General features: G+C 42.4%; 1 protein-coding gene across 1 annotated transcript; it reads right to left on the bottom strand.

Moving 5' to 3' along the window:
• Positions 1 to 11,676: 11,676 nt before the first annotated feature.
• On the bottom strand, positions 11,677 to 12,912 carry LOC129667858 (actin-like protein 9). Its single transcript, XM_055595555.1, has one exon. It carries the CDS (start codon positions 12,910 to 12,912, stop codon positions 11,677 to 11,679), a length of 1,236 nt encoding a protein of 411 aa, XP_055451530.1.
• Positions 12,913 to 16,453: the final 3,541 nt, after the last annotated feature.

The raw sequence follows: 16,453 nt of genomic DNA, 5'->3' as shown, positions 1-16,453 counted from the left end.
GAGGATGAACATCAGAAGAAAAAGAAAACAGGAAACAACCTAGGAACCTGCTACAGAGGGCCTCTGAAAGCCAGAAGAAGAAAACAGGAAACAACCTCGAAACCTGCCACAGAGGGCCTCTGAAAGCCTCTGCCATGCAGACTGTCAAAGCAGATGCTGAGCCTGATGGCCAACTGATGGGCAGAGTGAATGGAATTTTATGTAAGAAGTGGGAAATAGTATGAGCTGGAGAGGAGAGGAACTCCACAAGGAGAGCAACAGAACAAGAAAATTTGAACACAGGGAACTTCCCAGAGACTCATACTCCAACCAAGGACTATCCATGGAGATAACCTAGAACACTGACAATGCAGCCACTTCTGATGAGAACTGATAGACTAAGATCAGAAAGAAGGAGAGGAGGACCTCCCCTATCAGTGGACTTGGGGAGGGGCATGCATGCAGAAAGGGGGGGAAGGGTGGGTCTGGGAGGGGAGGAGGGAGGGGCTTATGGGGGGATACAAAATGAATAAAGTGTAATTAATAAAAGTTAAAAAAAATTAAAAAGGAAAAAATTAGTCTTGGAGAGATCAGGGATATAATGCACACATTAAGCAAAATAAAGGCAAGATACAGAAAGCCTCTAGCCAACATCAAATTAAATGGAGAGAAACTTAAAGCAATCCCACTAAAATCAGAGACAAGACAAGGTTGCCCACTCTCTTCATATATCTATTCAACATAATACTTGAAGTCCTTTCTAGAGCAATACAATAAATTAGATGAAGGGGATACAAATTGGAAAGGAAGAAGTCACAGTATTGCTATTCACAGATGATATAATCATATACATAAATGATCCCAAAAATTCTACCTGAGAACTCCTTCAGCTGATAAACACCTTCAGCAAAGTGGCAGGATACAAAATCAGTAGCCCTTCTATATACAAACAATAAACAGATTGAGAAAGAAATTAGGGAAACACCCTTCACAATAGCCAAAAATAATATAAAATATCTTTGTGTAACTTAACCAAATAAGTGAAAGACCTGTATGACAGGAACTTCCAGTCTCTACAGAAAGAAATTAAAGAAGATAATAATCAGAACATAGAAAGATCTCCTATTCTCATGGATAGGTAGGATTAACATAGTAAAATGGACATCTTACCAAAAGCAATCTACAGATCAAATGCTATTCCCACTAAAATATCAACGCACTCAAGGCTTCAACATTCCTTATCACTCTGTCCCTCGAGACTCACTTCCATGCACACTTCCACACACACGCCTGCATTTGCCCTTTCGCAGCCGCCTACTTTCCTCCAACACAAACAGGTAGTCCACCAATACACACAGTGAGGCCACGGGACCTCTCTCAGCTTCCTGAAGAACCCTCCAAAATGTCAGAGAGAGACAGTTCCCATCTGAACTGCAGAATCCAGAAACAAACAGGAAAGGTTTCATAAAAGCCAATGGCCAGGGGTAGGCGAAAGAACACATCCAACATAAATCAGGACATCATGATTTCACCAGCAATCCCCAAAATTGATGGATACTCCAATTAATCAGAAGCACAGAAAAATTACTTTATAGCTATGCTTACCCAATTATTTGAGACTCAAAATAGGAAACAAACAATTCTCTCAGAGAAATAGCCATGCAAACTCAGTTAAAGAAGAAATGAAAAAATCTATCAAATATTTGGCCAGTCAATTGGAGGCAAAGAAAGAGGAAATGGACAAAATTATTAAAGAAACACAGGCAAATATAGGCAAACAAATAGAGGCACGAGTAGAGGTACAATTAGTGGCATACAGAGAGAAAATGAACAAAAAAATAGAGACCATCATAGAGAGACAGGAATCCACATTCAAACAGATGAAGAAAATGGTGCAAGGCATGAAAACAGAATTAAAATCAATAAAGAAAACACAAACTCAGAAAACCCTGGAGCTGGAGAACTTGGAGAAAAGATCAGGAACCACAAAGGTAAGCATCACCAGCAGAATACAAGATATGGAAGAGAGAATCTCTGAGACTGAAGATACACTAACAGAAATTGATACTTCTCTCTCTCTCAAAAAAAAAGTAAAATCAGAAAAGTCCCAAACACAAAATATCCAAGAAATCAAGGATGCCATGAAAAGACAAAATCTAAAAATAATAGTAATAGAGGAAAAAGAAGATTTAAGGTTCCAAGGTCCAGAAAATATTTTCAAGAAAATCATAGAAGAAAATTTTCCCAACTTAAAGAAAGAGATGTCCATAAATTTACAAGAGGCCTACAGAACACCAAATAGACTAGACCAGAAAAGAAAAACATCGGGTTTCGACAAGATGGCGGTGCTGGGAGAACACTGTATCTGAGGAGCAGGACAACATTTTCTGTACAGCAACCAAGAGACTGAACTCTGGGCCCTAAAACAACAGCGATCGTGTTTCCCAGGTGAGAGGAAACCCCCACAGTGTGGGAATCAGTTGGGTTCACACTCAGGTCACCCAGCCAGAACCTGGAAGAGATCCAGGCGCACAGGTCACCAGACCAGAGCCACAAGCCAGCATGGCCTGATCACCTTCCCAGGCTGAACAGTGGGCACAAAAACACAAGAGACTGGGAGTCCCAGTCTGAAGAAAAACCCACAGGGAAAAAAGGAAACAGGACTGGCCTTGGGTCACCCAGTCTTTCCTGGAAAGGGTCTCAAAGAATGGCAGGTGCAAGCCACCATCACTGAACTGGGTTCCAGCTGCGAGCACAGAGACTTGCTACACACCCAGCTCTCCATCACAGACAGAGCTGTGTGCCCCAGGGCAACAGAGACTGAGAGTTCCTTTCAGGAGAAAACCCCACAGGGAAGGAAGCAAACAGGGACAGACTTAGGCCACACAGTATATCCCTGAAAAAGGTCCTGCAGAGTGGCCCAACCCAGAGACCTGCTGTGCACCAGCTAGCCTGCTGCTACCAGGACAGCAGTACTCACCTACCACAGATGACCACTAGGGTACTGGGGCACAGAGCCCCAACCTCAGACCTACAGAAGCCTGGGATCCCCAAGATCAACCCCCAGATACTGCTCCAAGGGACAACCAGTTATCCCTAACAAAACTGACCAAACCACGGGACACCCAGGTTGGAACAGCAGCTCACTAAATCTCCAGGACTTCTCCAGGTGAGAGGAGAGCCCTTTTGACTAACAAGAACCACAGTTACCACTAAGGTCTGTATGCCTGAGGTGAGCTGTGGCAACTCCTGAAAAACACCGAACATACAGTGACCATACCCAAAAAATTGAGGAGGCTTCCTTCAGGAAAAACCATCTTCCTACCAAGGGGATTCTCTCCACCACAGTATTCCAGGAATCACCAGAAACTAACACCCAACATCTAAGACAGCCCAATGGGTAGAGGCCAGCATAAAAGCTCAACCAACACAAGACAGAGCAATATGGCATCTACATAACCCAGTTATCTAGGGGCAAGTAGCTCTGGATACCCCAGCATAACTGAAATTCAAGAAGATGACCTAACATCTATGCTCATGAAGAGGCTAACAGAGGAAACAAATAAAATGCGTAAAGACATAGAGGAAGATAATGTCAAACAGATTATGGCCATCCGTAAAGAAATAGAGGAAGATAAAAACAAACAGATTATGGCCATCCATAAAGAAATACAAGAAGATAAAGAAAAACAGATTGTGGCCATCTGTAAAGAAATACAGGAAGTTGCAGCCAAACAGTTTATGGCCTTTAGAAAGGAAATATTTAAATCACTGAAAGATATAAAAGAAACAAAGAATTGTTCAAACAAACAGCTGAAGGAAATGAAGGAAAAACAGGAAAATACAGTCAGACAGTGAAGGAAATAAAAAAAAAACAGCTCAATATCTGAAGAAAGAATTGGAAAAATTAAAGAAAACACAAATAGAGGAAACTGTGAAGAGAAAGAACTTAGGGAAGAAAACAGGAACTACAGAGGTAAGCATAACCAATAACTATAAGAGATGGAAGAAAGAATCTCAGGTGTAGAAGATACAATGGAAGAAATAGATGTATCTGTCAAAGAAAATGTTAAGTCTAAAAAATTCCTGACACAGACCGTCCAAGATATTCAAGACAACATAAAAAGACAAAAACCTACGAATAATAGGAATAGAGGAAAAAGAAGATTCCCTCCTCCAAGGCCCAGAAAAATATTTTCAACAAAATCATTGAAGAAAATGTCCCCAACTTAAAGGAGAGGCCAATAAGAATACAAGAGGCCTACATAACATCCAATAAATTAGACCAGGAAAGAAAATCCTCCCACCACATAATAATCAAAACATAAGTATACAGAACAAAGAAAAAATACTGAAAGGGAAAAGGCCAAGTAACATATCATGGCAAACCCATCAGAATCACACTTGACTTCTCAACAGAGAATATGAAAGCCAAAAGGGCCTGGACAGATATCATGCAGGCCCTAAGAGAACACAGATGTCAGCCCAGGCTACTATAACCAGCAAAACTCTCAGTCCTCATAGATGGAGAAAACAAGATATTCAGTGACAAAAACAAATTTCAAAAATACCTACCCATAAATCCAGCATTACAGAAGACACTAGAAGGAAAAATACAACCCAAGAAAAAAAGCTATTTTCAAGAAAACACAGGAAATAATTAACCTCACTACAGTAAAACAAAAAGCAACCAAGCACACAAACTTATGACCACAGCCAACATCAAAATCAAAGGATCTAACAGCCACTGGGCATTAATCTCTCTAACATCAATGGACTCAATTCTCCAATAAAAAGACACAGACTAACAGAATGAATGCGTAAACAAGACCCAGCAATCTGTTGCTTACAAGAAACACACCTAAGTCACAAAGATAGACATTACCTGAGGGTAAATGGCTGGAAGACAGCTTTCCAAGCAAATGGACGCAAGAAGCAAGCAGGAATAGCCATTCTAATATCTGATAAAATAGAGTTTCAACCAAAATTAATCAAAAGAGATATCAGAAGCAGACTTCATATTCATCACGGGAAATTCCCACCAGGAAGATATCACAATCCTGAACATCTATGCCCCAAATACAAGGGCACCCACATATGTAAAAGAAACATTGTTAAAACTGAAACCACACATAGATCCCCACACATTAATAGTGGGAAACCTTAACACCCCACTCTCAACAAAGGACAGGTCAACAAAACAGAAATTAAACAAAGAAACAATATCTCTGACAGAGGTCATGAATCAAATGGACCTAACAGACATTTACAGAACCTTACAGACGAACACAAAAGAATTCACTTTCTTCTCAGCACCTCATGGAACCTTCTCCAAAGTAGACCATATATGGTTGTTCACAAAGGGAGCCTCAACAGATACAAAAAGATTGAAATATTCCCTTGTATCTTATCTGATCACCATGGCACAAAGCTGGACCTCAACAACAACAGAAATAGCAAAAAGCCTACACACACATGGAAACTGAACAACTTGTTACTAAATGACAGCTGGGTCAGGGAAGAAATAAAGAAAGAAATTAAAGTCTTCCTAGAATTCAATGAAAATGAAGGCACAACATACCCAAACTTGTGGGACACAATGAAAGCAGTGCTAAGAGGAAAATTCATAGCACTAAGTGCCTTCAAGAAGAAATTTGAGACATCTCATTCCAGCAACTTAATGGCTCACTAAAACCCCTAGAAAAAAAACAAAGAAGCAGATACACCAAAGAGGAGTAGACAGCTGGAAACAATCACATTAAATAGGTTAGAAGAAAAACTGGGGGAAACCCTTGAACTCATTGGCACGGGAGACAACTTCCTGAACAGAACACCAACAGCACAGGCTCTAAGAGCAACAATCAATAAATGGGACCTCATGAAATTGAAAAGCTTCTGTAAATCAAAGGACACCGTCATCAAAACAAAACGACTGCCTACAGATTGGGAAAGAATCTTCACCAACCCTCTATCTGATAGAGGACTAATATCCAGTATATATAAAGAACTAAAGAAGCTAAAAGCAGCAAACCAAGTAATCCACTTAAAATTGGGGAACAGAGCTAAACAGAGAACTCTCTGTAGAGGAATACTGAATGGCAGAGAAACACTTAAAGAGATGCTCAACCTCATTAGCCATTAGGAAAATGCAAATCAAAACGACCCTGAGATTTCATCTTACACCCATCAGAATGGCCAAGATGAAAAACTCAACTGACAACACATGCTGGAGAGGTTGTGGAGAAAGGGGAACCCTCCTCCACTGCTGGTGGGAATGTAAATTTTTACAACCACTCTGGAAAGCAATCTGGCATTTTCTCAGACAACTAGAAATAGCACTTCCTCAAGACCCAGCCATATCACTCCTAGGCATATATCCAAAGAGTATCAAGTACACAAAAAGGACATTTGCTCAACTATGTTTGTAGCAGCTTTATTTGTAATAGCCAGAAGCTGGAAACAGCCCAGATGCCCCTCAACTGAAGAATGGATGCAGAAATTGTGGTACATCTACACAATGGAATATTACTCAGCAATGAAAAACAAGGAAATAATGAAATTTGCGGGTAAATGGTGGGATCTAGAAAGGATCATCCTGAGTGAGCTATCCCAGAAGCAGAAAGACACACACAGTACATACTCACTCATATAAACATATAATATAGGATAAACCTACTAAAATCTGAACACCTAAAGAAACTAATCAAGAGGGAGGACTCTGGCTAAAACGCTCAATACCCATCCCAAAAGGCAAAGAGGATGGACACCAGAAGAAGAAGAAAACAGGAAACAAGTTAGGAACCTCCCACAGAGGGCCTCTTAAAGGCTCTGCTGCAGACTATCAAAGCAGATGTTGAGACTTATGGCCACACTTTGGGAAGAATGCTGGGAATCTTATGAAAGAAGTGGGAAATAATAGTAAGATCTAGAAAGGACAGGAGGTGCACAAGGAGAGCAACAGAACCAAAAAATTTGAGCACAGGGCTCTTTTCTGAGACTCATACTCCAACCAAGTTCCATGCATGGAGATAACCTAGAACCCCTGCACAGATGTAGCCCATGGCAGTTCAGTGTCCAAGTGGGTTCCATAGTAATGGGAACAGGGATTGCTTCTGACATGAACTGATTGGCCTGCTCTTTGATCACCTCCCCCTGAGGGGGGGAGCAGCCTTACCAGGCCACAGAGAAAGACAATGCAGCCACTCCTGATAGACTAAGATCAGAAGGAAGGAGAGGGGGACCTCCCCTATCAGTGGACTTGGGGAGGACATGCTTAAAGAAGGGGGAGGGAAGGTGGGATTAGGAGGGGAGAAGAGAGGGGTTTATAGGGGAATACAAAGTAAATAAAGTGTAATTAATAAAAGTTTAAAAAAAAGAATATAATTGCATACACCAAACCAGGAAAACTGTTCAAACTGCATGTGAAGAAAATAGACACCTGCAGATACAAAAATTATCTGTAAGGATATTTGCAAAAGTTTCTTTGGCCCCATGCTAAAAGTCAGGGAAAGACAGTCCTACAAAACAATAATCATTTGCCAAAAATTGTGTCATTTATTCAACCCCGTTGCATAAATGGGTTAGTCTTTGACCATTTAGTCCCTAAACTTGTAACTGTAATATGCCCACCTCAAACAACACAAAAGAAAGTATGGATAGCTTTGTGCCCATGCATTTGATGTGTATTAATTCATTTGTTATACCCATCTGTTACAATCTCCTGGAATTGTCAATACCTTCCTTCATTCTGGGAAGCTACCATGTACAGTTTTTCCATGCCTATAATGAAGCTTCTCTTAAACACTTTATCACCCACTGGGGGAAAAAATGTCACAGAAAATTTCCTCATACTTACTAGGAGTTTGAGATCAGAAGCTCTGCACACAGTGGTAACAGTATGCAAAAATGCTTACCAAAAGAAAGAAAAAAAAAAAACAGGGCCCAGAATTCTTGGTTCTGTTGCTCTCCTTGTGGAGCTCCCATTCCCTCCAGGTCTTTCATCTCCCCCTTTAATAATATTCCCTGTACTCTGCCCAAAGTTTGGCTATGAGCCTCAGCATCTGCTTTGATACATTGCTGGGTAGAGTCTCTCAGAGGCTCTCTGTGGTAGGCTCCCGTCCTGTTTTCTTTTTTCAGTCTTCCGATGTCCATCCCATTTGCCTTTCTGAGTAAGGATTGATCATTTTACCCTTGGTCCTCCTTCTTGCTTAGCTTCTTTAGGTGTACAGATTTTACTATGATTATCCTATATTATATGTCTAATATCCACCCATAAATGAGTATATACCATGTGTGTCCCTCTGCCTCTGGGATACCTCACTCAGGATGCTCTTTTCTAGATCCCACTATTTGCCTACAAATTTCATAATTTCCTCATTTTTAATTGCTGAGTAGTATTCCATTGTGTAAATGTACCACAATTTCTGTATCTATTCCCCCATTGATGGACATTTGGGTTGTTTCCAGCTTCTGGCTATTACGAATAAAGCGGCTACTAACATGAATGAGCAAATGTCCTTGTTGTGTGCTTGAGCATATTTTCGATATATGCCTAGGAGTGGTATAGCTGGACCTTGAGGAAGCACTATCTTAGCCATTGGGTTACTTGATTTGTTGCTGTTTAACTTCTTAAGTTCTTTATAAATGCAGGGTATTAGCTCTTTGTCAGATATAAGGTTGGTGAAGATCCTTTCCCAATCTGGAGGCTGTTGTTTTGTTCTGATGACAGTGTCTGATGACAGAGCTAAACAAAATTCTTTATAGAGGAACATCGAATGGCAGAGAAACACTTAAAGAAATATTCAACATCCTTAGCTATTAGGGAAATGCAAATCCAAAATGACCCTGAGATTTCACCTATCAGAACGGCTAAGATCAATAACTCAAGTAACAACACATGCTGGAGAGGATGTGGAGAAAAAGGAATCCTCCTCCATTGCTGGTTGGAATGTAAACTTGTACAACCACTTTGGAAATCAATCTGGCACTTTCTCAGAAAATTAGTAATAATGCTATCTCAAGACCCAGCTATACCACTCCTAGGAATATATCCAAAAGATGTTCAAGCACACAACAAGGACATTTGCTCAACCATGTTTGTAGCAGCTTTATTCATAATAGCCAGAAGCTGGAAACAACCCAGATGTCCCTCTGTTGAGGAATGGATACAGAAATTGTGGTACATTTACACAATGGAATACTACTCAACAATTAAAAATGAGGAAATCATGAAATTTGCAGGCAAATGGTGGGATCTAGAAAAGATCATCCTGAGTGAGGTATCCCAGAGGCAGAGGGACACTCACTTATGGGTGGATATTATACATATAATATAGGATATCATACTAGAATCTGTACATCTAAGGAAGCTAATCAAGAAGGAGGACCCTGGTAAGATACTCAATCTTCATTCAGAAAGGCAGACGAGATGGACATCAGAAGAAGGGGAGGGCAGGGAGCAGGAAAGGAGCCTATCACGGAGGGCCTGTAGGAGACTTTACCCAGCAGTGTGTCAAAGCATGTGCTGAGATTCATAGCCAAACTTTTTTCAGAGTGCTGGGAATCTTATGAAGGAAGGGGGAGATGGAGAGACCTGGGGGGAACAGGAGCTCCACAAGTTGAGCAACAGAACCAAAAGGTCTGGGCACAGGGGTCTTCTCTGAGACTGACACTCCAAACAAGGACCATGCATGGAGATGGCTTAAAGCCCCTGCACAGAGGTGGCCCATGGCAGCTCAATGTCTAGGCGGGTTCCCTGGTGATGGGAGCAGGGACTCTCTCTGACATAAACTCATGGGCTGGCTCTTTGATCACCTCCACCTGAGGAGGGAACAGCCTTGCCAGTCCACAGAGAAAGACGGGGAGACTGGTCCTGATGAGACCTGGTGGACTGGGGTCAGATGGAAGGGGAGGAGGACCTACCCTGTAGTTGGACTGGGGGTGGAGCATGGGAGAGGGGGAAAAATGAGGGGGGAATGAGAAGGGGATAGGAGAGGGGGCTACAGCTGGGATACATGATGAATAGACTATAATTAATAAAAATAAAAGAAAAAATGAAAAAAATAAAAATTTAATTAAAAAAGAAGTAGAAATGTAAAAAAAAAATTTAAAAAAGAATCATGCATTTGAGGAATGGGGTGGCAAGTGGATAGATAGAAACACTGCATACATGCATGGATTTCTCAAAACACAGAGAAATATTTTTAAAAGATTTTAATAGTGTGGCTCAAAAGCATACAGCCTATGACCCTTAAAGACTAACTTCTGTATTTAACTTCTGTGTGGCTGAACAACGCTGTCACTATTTCTCTTAACTACTTGGTATATACCCCCTCGCAAAGAGCAAAGACAAGTGTTCACTTCAACCAACCCATTGTGAGTATATGCATTTATGCTTTCACAAATATTTGTCACAGACTGCTGTTAATGCTGCATGTAAGGAGTGCTATATGAACCAAGATGAATATGTAATTTCCAATCAATTGTTTTCTTGCAATGCATATTTACCAATATTCTAGCTTGTAAGTACTCAAATATTAAATATTCACACATAAAGTAAACAGAAAATAGTTTTAAAATGATCCTAAAAGAAGGAAGAAGAGGTTTCTATGGTATAAATTTCAAAGCATGAAAGACTTGAAAATAGCAGCAACACATCAGGTCAGAAGTGACCCAGTTTGCACACCTTCCCTGTGTAACACTGGCAGCCACAACATGCAGCATCAGTCACTCTGTGAAATGTTGGCAGCTAGTACATTACTACTACTGTATTGAATATTATTGCGGCTTCATTTTATAAAATAAAACAAAGAAATCTCGAAATAATACTAGATAGCTGTATGTGTAAGAATTAAATTAGATGCTTATTAATTCTGAGGCCACCAAACACCTTCGCTGAAGAGCTTACAAATTTAACATGGTAAAGGAAAGCTCAGGGGTTGAGAGCCACTGTTGCTCTTGCTCAAGAACCGGGTTGTTCCCAGCAGCCACACGGTGGCTATAAATAACCATCTGTAAATTCAATAGCAGGGCAGCTTATGCTCTCTTCTGAACTTGATGGGCATCAGGTGTGCGTGTAATGCACATAAAACATGCAGGCAGCACATTCATAAAGAATAAATAAGGGAAAACTATTTCCTATAGACATAGGGGAAGACTTTCTCAGCAGGACTCCAGTTGTTAAGAAAACAAGGCCAACAAATGTCAGTTAAGACTTCATGAAATTAAAAAGGCTCCTGCATCCAAAATAAGAACAAAAAAGCAATTGAGTCAATAAGCACTCCACAGAATGGAATAAAGTCTTTGCACACTGTACATCTAACAGAGGATATATGATATAAAGAACTCAGAAGACTGAACAACAACAAATAAAAAAAAATTAAGCGATCCAGTCAGTAAGTGGGCTAATGAATCAACACTTCTCAAAAAAGGTAATGCAAATCATTTTGTTTCCACCATAACCCAGTCAGAATGACAACTAAGAAAACTAGGAACAGCCGATTAGGGAAGATGCTTTAGGTCAGATTTCACACTGGAATGTGTGAGCATCAAGTACCAGCAGCCTTGGTCTGCAAGTGAGTTTGTATCTGAGGTTCTTGGGTGGGTTTCAGTGAATGAGACAGGGGAGAATGGAGCATGACAGGACAGAGCTACCTCCCTAAGGAAGCTTTATTCCCACACCCCTCACCCGATGCTGAATCAAGAGCATTTGCGGTGCACTATATCGGAACCTTGTTCCTCGTATTGCTCACGCAGGATCCAGCGGGACTGGAAAACACACAGCGAAGCCAGAATGGACCCCCCAATCCACACCGAGAGGTTCCTGTTGGGCTGGGCTTCCACAGCCACATGCGCCTCCGGCCTAAGACAGCGCTGCAGCTCAGCCTTGAAGCGACTTTCGAATCCAGTGAACAGAGAGGAGCCTCCACACAGCAGCACATTTTGCTCCATGTCTGCCCGCAGCTCCTGGGGCACAGTGCAGAGGCTCTGTTCCACCATGCTGGGGAGACCCAAGGATGGAGGTCCCAAGGTCTCTGGGGGATGGAATAGTAGCTCAGGGCACTGGAAGAGTTCCTTCCCCACTGTGATCATCTTTCCATCCGGCAGCTTCAGGCACCTCCGGAATTTGTCATCCGGGCGCCCTTGCTCCTTACTGAAATCTGAGACCACATAGCAGTAATGGTGCTTGATGCTCTCCATGGTGTCCATGTCTTCCTTCTTGAGCGGGAAGTTAGATCCAAAGATTTTCTCTGCCAAGAAGGTAGTCAAGTAGTGGCCAGCTAGGTCCAGGCGCTGGATGCCATTGGGTAGGTTGTAGCCTTGGAAGACTGGCACTGTGTAGCTGACCCCATGTCCAGTGTCTACCACCAGCCCATTAACGCACCCGTTGGCATAGACTGACAGCACGGACTGGGATGCCACATATATGGCAGGGGAGTGCAGAGACTCGAAAGCTACTTCCATCAGCTTCTCACGGTTGCTGGCAGGGTTGAAGGGTGGGTCGGTGAAAAGCAGAGGATGGTCCTGGGTGGCCACTCGGAGGTCATTCTCCAGGATGTGGCGCCAGAAGAGATCAGCTGCTTCCCAGTCCACCACAATACCATTACGAACTGGCTGCGTCAGGGTTAAGTCTGGGCAAGCATGGGCTGCCTCACCAACAAACGTTTCCATTTTGGATTGCCCCGTGGTGGTTTGTTTCTTGGGGCGGCAGCCAACGAGGCTGGTCACAATGTAGGTGGGTCGAGACTGTCCAGCAAAGCCCATCTTACATGTGCCAGTACCCATGTCGATAACCACGGCACACATCTTTGTTGGTACCCTGCTACCAACCATGTTACAAGGTTCTTGTAGCAGATTCTTGTTTACCAGGGTTGAGTGAGAGTTCAGATCAAGTGACTTGTGAGGCTCCCAGCGCTTGGGACCATTTACATCCATCTTTGCAAGTGGTTTCAGTGAGGCTAACTGATGAAGATGACAACTTTCCTCAGGGGTGTAGGAAGAAGAGGCCCAGCCTGGAACAGGACGAACAGAATGTGAGAGAGGTACACCATGAGATCTATGAGATCACACTACCTGGCATGCCTTCACAATGCAAGAGCTGGGTGTGGTCACAAGAGGTGGTGCTCCCTCAGGGCTCAAGTTGATTAATGTCACAAAGCCAAACATGAAGAGGGAGGTCTGGCCTTTCTCCTCCCCTTCCCCATGACTGATAGCTACGGCTCAGTATAGATAGCCATGTGCCCACTGATAATAGGAATCAGAAGGTGACAAGCCAACTTGGGTTTCTGGTTTTTTTTTTCTTTGCATATGTATGTGAAGGCATAGTTGCATTCATGTGTGTATTCAGGTTCACTTGTATATGAATGTATGTTTTTTGGGGGGTTGGGTCCATATGTACATGTCTACCAGTATGAGTACAAGTCCAACATCATTCCTTCTTATTGTTCATTCTTTCTTAGTTACTTTTTATTGCCATGACAAGACACCCCGACAAAGGCAAGTAGAAGAGAAAGTATTTAGTTTGGGGACCCAGGGTTCCAGAGGGTTAGTCATATTAGGGAGCATGGCAGTGGGCAAGCAAGCATGGTGATGTAACTGTAGTCGGGAGCTTACATCTGACCTATGGGCTCAAGGCAGAGAGAGCTGACTGGGAATGGTGTGGGCTTTTCAAACCTCAAAGCCCACCCTCTCTGTGGCACACCTTCTCCAAGTAGGCCACACCTCCTAACTCTTCTAAGACAGTTTCCCTTACTGGGAACCAAACATTCAAATATAAGAGCCTATGGGGGACAGTTCTCATTTAAACCAGCACAGGGTCTCTAAATCAAAGCAGAGCTTGCAGACACAAGCAATCTTGCAATTCAGTTTGTTCTGGGACCCTCTTTCTCTGAATTATAGGCAGGCTGCTATGCCTACATGGATTGTTGTTGGATCCTTATTCAAGATCTCCTTGAGGTTTATAACCATGGAGTCATCTCCTTGGCCCTGGCTTTCTGATTTTTGAAAGAAAGGTGAGGCCAGCCTGGAAGGAAGGGAGAGAGTATAATTTACTTACTTTGTATCCCAGCTGTAGCTCTCTCCCTCATCCCATCACAGTCCCATTCTTCCTCCCTCTTCTCTTCCCATTCCCCTCCTCCCCTTCCATCTGACCCTAGCCTATCAGGTCTCATCAGGACTGGCTGCATTGTCTTCCTCTGTGGCCTGGTAAGGCTGTTAACCCATCAGGGGAGATGATCAAAGAGCCAGCCACTGAGTTCATGTCAGGGAGAGCTCCTGTTCCCCTTACTAAGGAACTCACTTGGACACTGAGCTGCCATGGGCTACATCTGTGCAGAGATTCTAGGTTATCCTCATGCATGGTTTTTGGTTGGAGAATCAGTCTCAGCAAGACCCCTGGGCCCAGATTATTTTGGTTGTGTTGGTCTCCTTGTAGAGCTCCTGTCCCCTCCAGATCTTCCTATCTCTCCCTTCTTTCATAAGATTCCCTGAACTCTGCCCAAAGTTTGGCTATGAGTCTCAGCATCTGCTTTTATACTGTGCTGGGTAGAGTCTTTCAGAAGCTCTCGTGGTAGGCTCCTGTCCTGTTCCCTGTTTTCTCCCTCTTCCAATGTCTATCCCATTTGCCTTTCTGAATGAAGCTTGAGCATCTTCCCCAGGGTTCTCCTTTTTGCTTAGCTTCTTTAGGTGCACAGATTTTAAGATCAACAAAAGATAAATGGAAGTTCATGAAACTGAAAGGGTTCTGTAAAGCAAAGGACACTGTCATCAGAAAATGATAGCCTACAGACTGGGAAAAGATCTTCACCAACCTTATATCTGACAGAGATCTAATATCCCGACTATATAAAGAATTCAAGATGGAATACTATTCAACAATTAAAACCAAGGAAATCATGAAATTTGCAGGCAAATGGTGGGAACTAGAAAAGATCATCCTGAGTGAGGTATCCCAGAAGCAGAAAGACACACATGGTATGTACTCACTTATAAGGGGATATAATATAGGGTAAACACACTAAAATCTGTACACCTAAAGAAGCTAAGCAAGAAGAAGGACCCTGCATCTATTTCATCGTCTTTGTGCATTTGTGCAGCTTTACTCATTACGAGAAGTATAGGAAGATATTACTGAAACCCCAATCCTTGAATCTCATAGTTCAGGATGTATAAATTATGGATTTCAGGCTCCTGTCCTGTTAGTTGTTTTCTCCTACATCTAATGTTCTCTGAAAGATTCTACCTAGCAGTGTGTCTAAACAGATACACCTAAAGAAGATAATCAAGAAAGTGGACACAGGGACTTGGGGAGTGACATGCATGCAGAAAGGGGAGGGAGGGTGGGATCGGGAGGGGAGGAGGGAGGGGCTTATGGGGGGATACAAAATGAATAAAGTGTAATTAATAAAAAATTAAAAAAAAAAGACTCATAACCAAACCTTCGGCAGAGTGCGGGGAATCATATGAAAGAAGGGGGAGTTAATATGACCTGGAGAGGACAGGAGCTCCACAAGGACCAAATATATCTGGGCACAGGGTCTTTTATGAGACTGTTTCTCCAACCAAGGACCATGTATCGATATAACCTAGAACCTCTGCTCGGATGTAACCCATGCTCAGTATCCAAGTCGGTACCCAAATAAGGGGACAGAGACTATTTCTGACATGAACTCAATGGCATGCTCTTTGACCTTACCCCCCGCCCCTCCCGAGGTAAGAGCAGCCCTGCTAGGCCACAGAGGAGGACTTTGCAGCCAGTCCTGAAGATACCTGATAAACCAGGGTCGGATGAAAGGGGAGGAGGTCCTCCCCTATCAGTGGACTTGGAAAGGGGCAGGAAGGAGATGAGGGAGAGAGTGTGGGGTTGGGAGGGAATGAGGGAGGGAGATACAGCTGGGCTACAAAGTTAATAAACTGTAACTAATATTTAAAAAATAAATAAAATTATGGATTTCAGATGATAAGTGTATTTTCTAGAATAACAGAAGCCCAGTAAATACATATATGAATCTCAGGTGATAGATATGGGTCTGTTTGCATTTTTCTACATGTGGACTTCCAGTTAGACCAGCACCATTTGTTGAAGATTCTAGCAGCTTTATTCATAATAGCCAGAATCTGGAAACAACCTAGATGTCCCTCAGTGGAGAAATGGATACAGAAGTTGCAGCACATTTACACAACAGACTACTACTCAGCTACTAAGAACAAGGAAATCATGAAATTTGCAGGCAAATGGATGGAACTAGAAAAGATCATCCTGAGTGATGTAACCCAGAAACAGAAAGACACACATGGTATATACTCACTTATAAGCAGATATTAGCCATATAATATAAGATAAGCATACTAAAATCTACAGACCTAAAGAAGCTAAACACTAGGGAGGATGCTTACATCTCATTCAGAATGTCAAAGGGGATAGACACCAGAAGCAGTGGAAGAGAGGAAACAGGATAGCAGCCTACTATAGAGGGTC

The sequence above is a fragment of the Psammomys obesus genome, unplaced genomic scaffold, assembly GCF_907164565.1.
Source record: "Psammomys obesus unplaced genomic scaffold, mPsaObe1.curated_primary_1811, whole genome shotgun sequence".
NCBI lineage: Eukaryota > Metazoa > Chordata > Mammalia > Rodentia > Muridae > Psammomys > Psammomys obesus.
Note: the sequence above shows the minus strand (reverse complement) of the source record. Positions and strands in the feature narration are given on the sequence as shown.